This window comes from Babjeviella inositovora (genome assembly GCF_001661335.1).
Source record: "Babjeviella inositovora NRRL Y-12698 unplaced genomic scaffold BABINscaffold_13, whole genome shotgun sequence".
Taxonomy (NCBI): Eukaryota; Fungi; Ascomycota; class Pichiomycetes; order Serinales; genus Babjeviella; species Babjeviella inositovora.
The window spans coordinates 371,655-376,852 of record NW_017566850.1 but is presented as its reverse complement, the minus strand read 5'-3'; the positions used below and the strand labels follow the sequence as shown (position 1 = coordinate 376,852).

The 5,198-nt window shown below is 50.1% G+C and overlaps 2 protein-coding genes across 2 annotated transcripts; both read left to right on the top strand.

The window, feature by feature from the left end:
• Positions 1 to 103: 103 nt before the first annotated feature.
• REG1 (protein phosphatase regulator) lies at positions 104 to 2,815 on the top strand (the record flags this gene model as incomplete). Its single annotated transcript, XM_019130618.1, has 1 exon — positions 104 to 2,815. One exon carries the CDS (start codon positions 104 to 106, stop codon positions 2,813 to 2,815), a length of 2,712 nt encoding a protein of 903 aa, XP_018983231.1.
• A 735-nt stretch (positions 2,816 to 3,550) lies between these two features.
• BABINDRAFT_40585 (uncharacterized protein) lies at positions 3,551 to 4,798 on the top strand (the record flags this gene model as incomplete). Its single annotated transcript, XM_019131982.1, has 1 exon — positions 3,551 to 4,798. One exon carries the CDS (start codon positions 3,551 to 3,553, stop codon positions 4,796 to 4,798), a length of 1,248 nt encoding a protein of 415 aa, XP_018983230.1.
• Between the last annotated feature and the right edge of the window lie 400 nt (positions 4,799 to 5,198).

Here is a 5,198-nt window from a genome sequence, read left to right as displayed (position 1 = left end):
TAACGCCTCCAATTCTGCTATTCTTCGAACTTTAGCATCTCTGAGTCCGTCAAAGCACACACCAGCCCCTAGATAACCCACTCTCTTAGATACGCCCCCCACCATGCCGTCATCCCGAAACCTATCGGACATGTTCTTCACGGGCGGGGCCACTACCTCACAGGCTGTTGAAGCCACCACCGACTCCCAGTTTGAGTCCACTTCCTTCAAGTTGAAGCGGACGCGGTCGTTGGGGCTCTTGGATGAATTTATACCCGGAAAGATCAAGGAGCTGTTTGTGCAAGACGATTACCCACATTTGCAGGAGGCTGACCACCGGCCGTCGTCTACAACCCTAGCCGACATGGCCACTCAAGAGCGCTTTGGGAGCTTGGTGGATGTGAAGGAAGCCAAGCTGAGCTATACCAACCTCGGGACCTTGTTGCACGAACAGCACGAGTCGGTGGACGTTCCCCAGTGTGTCAGTGGTCTATTTCACGACGACGTGATGGTGGACATACCGGATATCGTTTCCAACGGCTACGTTCCTAGTTTCGAGAATCTCCCAAACGCCCCTATCCTGATGTACTCCGCCTCCCGAAATACGCCAGCCCCTAAGGCCGCCTCCCATATTGTGCCAACCAACGCTGACATCATAGTTGCCACCAGCCCCAAGGTTGCCCCCTCCCCTATGGAACCAGATAACCCCAATGCCGATCCCTTTGCACAGCTTCATGATGACGGTGCCCTCGTGGATCAGCCAAACTCTCACGTGGACTATCTCAGTCACAACTGGAGAGAGAGTGACATCTCGAAGTCTTGGCGATATATTGTGCTTCGGAGAAAGGCAGTGGCCAATAGTGCCAGACTTGAGAACGCCAGCTGGCGTACCTGGGCTCAGGCCAAATACAACCTCAAAACCATTAACCCCGCTACGGTCAACTGGCTGAAGGATAGCGATGTCACCTGGCTCTATGGTCCGATTTGTCAGGGTGCCACTGACTCTGAGTTTTTCAAGAGCAGCGGTAACAACCTCAGCGCGCTCTCTGGAGCCTCCACGTTGCAGAAAAACAACTCGTCTACGGCCTTAGATACGTTTGTCCATCTGTTTGACGAACCAAAGACCAAGCCCATCTTGAAGAAACGCACGATGCAAGAAATCTTATCCACATCGAGCTACCCTGCCAGCAACAATACCCCCTCTGTCAACCCAAATGCCACCCATAACTCTCTCGGAGGCACCAGCAGTACCAAGAAGGAAGAGCAGGGGTTGTATCTCGACGACGTGAACAACACCTTCAACCACAACTACCAGAACATCAATCCCGTGCTCGTGCCTATCTCCACCACCGCCTCCAATACCTCTTCGCTGATGAACTCGCCGGCGTTGTACCCGCACGCAGGGACGGCATCGCCGCTAGTGTCGCACGATTCCATTGTGTCACCGACGATTGCTGCGCTCACAAAGGCTAAGGTTTCAAAGAAGGACCGCCACATCCATTTTAACGATAGAGTGGAGCAGTGCGTCTCGCTCGAATATACCGGCTCCGAAACAGAAGACGAGCTTGCTGGTATGACCATGCATGAACGTGCCAGGGCCGGTGCATTTAACTTCAACGACAGCGAGGACGAAGACAGCGATATGGAGGATGAGGGTAAGCTTACTGATGTGGAGGAAAGTGTACCGGTGAACTACAATGGAGATTTTACCGATGATGGCAACGATGATAGCGATGACGACGGGTTTTTCCTCAGTGTGAGATCCTCGTCCAGCTTGTCGTTACAACAGGGTGTGATGGGCTTGACTAACATCCCATCCAATGCTACCTCGCTTTCCAATGACGCCGTGTCCCAGTCTGAGTCTCAGAAGCCACTGACTATCAGAACGATTGAGCCGTTGCCTGCGACCACGTTGAAGTACGGTTCTGACGATGAAGACGAGGCGGATGGTCAGTTTTCGGTCAGCCACAACCAGACGACCAATAGAAGTGGGCCACAGTACAGTTATAACTACGACTACAACTCTGTTTTTGTGTGCGACGAAAGTGCAACGCCTGGTATCACCATCGTGGATGTGCCCGAGAGCTTGGAGTTGGACACATTAGATCTTGGGACCATTCCCGTGGAGGCTGTGGTTGATGTGCCATTTGAGATGCCTGACTACGAAGGGTCGTATGACCTTAGCGGGACGTCCAGCAATGGTGGGTATGACACGAGTAACCTCATTGCCACTGACTTTGAAGTGGTGGATGTTCCGGCTTTGGGGCTTGGCTCAGAGATGGTTGATGTTCCGGATTTCTCCGGTTCGTTTTCTCGCACGAGCAACTCTAACATTGCTGGCACCTTTGCAAGAACCAGTAACCCCAACATTGCTGGTTCTTTCTCCCGTACTAGCAATCCCAACATTGCCGGCTCATTCCTCCGCCAAACATCTTCGTCCACCCTCTCCAAGTCGGGCTCGCAGACCGGGTTTGGTTTCTCTAATGTGCCTTTGCATGCCTCCTCCTCTTCCAACGGAAACATCAAGAGTTTTCTCTTGAACGATGATGATGACTCCTCTGACTCGGACGATGGTGCCCCAGGCGCGATTCGTCCGCCATCCTCAATCTTCCGCACTTCGCCGAGCACAACCACTGTTTCACCATCCACGGACAAATTCAATGGCTCGTTCACTAGCGACGGGGACTCGTCATATGCCTCGCTCACCTCAATCGCAGAGAGAAACTCGATCAAACATGGAGAAGGAGACGAGTCTGGTGCCCCTAATTCATTATTGAATGTTGCCAATGCTGCTGCAAAGGACCTTGCAAACAAGATTGTCGGTGGATGGAAGTAACTTATGTCTTATTCAGCTGTCACGTTGGTGATTCTTGTTAATAAACTTAATGATGATTACACTTGGCTGTAGTCTATATGGGTCGTTCGTTGTACTGGGGCTCTTAAGGGAGGTCATGATCTATACTGCTTTCTATGACTTTTACCGTGTCGTTCCAGCATTGGTAAATTACTCTTTGGGTGCTAATCCGTATTCGCCCACCACTTTTATGTCGTGTAATTTCAACGAGAATGCGCGTCTACGTATGGTTACTGAGTCCTCTCTCCGGTAGAAAGTGTTTACTGAGCTACATCATTCAGAGAATATGATAACCGTGTTGCAGCTCAATCCTTTTTGCTTAATACGATGATAGAATTCTCTTCTCCTTGGTATATTTTTTAGTCACCTCTCTAGCCCAGGTCTTTCGTGCGTAGAGCAGGTGCAGTCTCCACATCCGAAACGCAGCCCCCGAACGCTCCGCCGAAAATCCATAAACCCCGCCAAGGAATTTGACCGAACACGCTTCGACATTTTATCCCTATGTTACGTATCTATTGTCAGTTGGTTGTTTTCAAGAATACATACAGACAAGACCATCTGGTAACCTTGTTCTGACTCTAGACCATTGCCCCTATATTGTTTTTTTCCCCTAATCCCTCGCCGTATACTCCCTCCACTGATTGAAACATGTTCATAACCTTGAAGAACACGATTTTTCTCGGCTTCACTCTCCTCTCTGGGGTCCATGCCATGAATATGGGGGTGTCAGATGATGATGCGGAGCCTGTAGTCGTCTCTCACGAAAATACAAAGTCCAAGACCTTTCACTTTCTTGCATCCCTCGCAATGCTAGTTCTCCTTCCGGCGGTCTCCGTGGTGTATGCCTTTGCCAACCGATTCACGGTGGCCACAATCATCTGTTACTTTGTCACCGCCTACGCTGCGGTCGAGGCAATCATCTTGCGATTCCCAGACCCGCTGGGCCACGAAAATAAAACGTCCCGCGGCACTGCTTGGTTCTTGTTCTTCGTGTATTGCGGGATCTCTGCCATCGGGAGTTTATTGACTGGCACCAATATCTTCCAACGGTTCAAAAGCGGCATAAAGTTTTCTGAATCCACCTCCCACAGGTTCCTTGCAATCCTCTTCAAAACGCTCGTGGTGATTGTCTCATTGGCCGGCTGGATCAGGATTTGTCTTGCGCCAGTGGCGCTTCTTGGATTTTGCTACGACGACCATACAGGTCAGTGTATTGCCCACGGAATCATGGGTAGCAGTTTCATTGCCTATGGGCTTGTCATGCTTCTCATTTTGGTGGTCCCAAGTTTGCGCAGCCCGGCGACCCCCCGCCGGTACGCTCAAGAGTTCTACGACTCGTGGGCCATTTTCGTTTGGGGGATAGTGAACTCCTTGACGGAGCACCGCTGGGGCCATGAATGGAACCACGGTGATTTTCAGCATACGTCCATGGGCTTGCTCTGGATCGGGTTGGGGGCTCTGGGGATCTTTCTCACCCGCAAGGGCAAGCGCTCATTCATGCCGGCGTTGACCCTCATCTTTACCGGCTACTCAATGATCCAGCACTCTCAGAACAGCGTTATCAGCACCAAAGTCCACGCTATGTTTGGGATGGTGTTAATGTGCGCAGGTCTCACGCGAATCATCGAGATTTCGTTTGTGCTCAAGGACGAACGGAGCGATGCTAGTGGTGAAATCCTTTCGTTCCAGTACCTCCCAGCGTTCTGTATGATTGAGTCAGGATTGTTGTTTATGGGTGCTACCGAAGAGCAGTTGGTGTTGGTGCACCAGATTGGGGCTGATCACTCGTCGTATATCTTAACGATTACCTGTGCTGCCGGTATGGTCAATTTCTGGTTCTTGGCGTTGCTTGAGTGGTATCTCCGGTTACAGAGATCCAGTGATGGGAGTGTCCTTATCAATGAAAGTTACGCGACCATTGCTGGAGAGTTTGAGTTGGATGAGATATCCGACGACGAACATTAGAGGCTGGTCAGGCTGATACTATAGAATGCTTAAGTGGCTAACCATGGCAGGCCATATACCGAGTAGGGTAAGCAATTAGGAGGTTACGGTAAGAATCAAAATTGAAAGATCTGCGATCTGGATATAAGTCGTTTTTTCAAACTGAATATAGTTATAAGGGGGGGTGCTTGATGATTCTTAAGTATACAGTCCGTTAGCAATCCAACATCAGTATTGTGAGGTTCTGGGAATCTTAAAGTCGGTATTGCATGTACAATGTTGACGAGAGAATAGTAGCCATTGGTTTATCATCGGTTGTATTTCTATTTATACAACCATATTTATCAATGGCCCATGACGATGTGTTTTTGAAATTTACTTACTCGTCGGGAGCACCTCTGTAAACTACACATCACAAGCC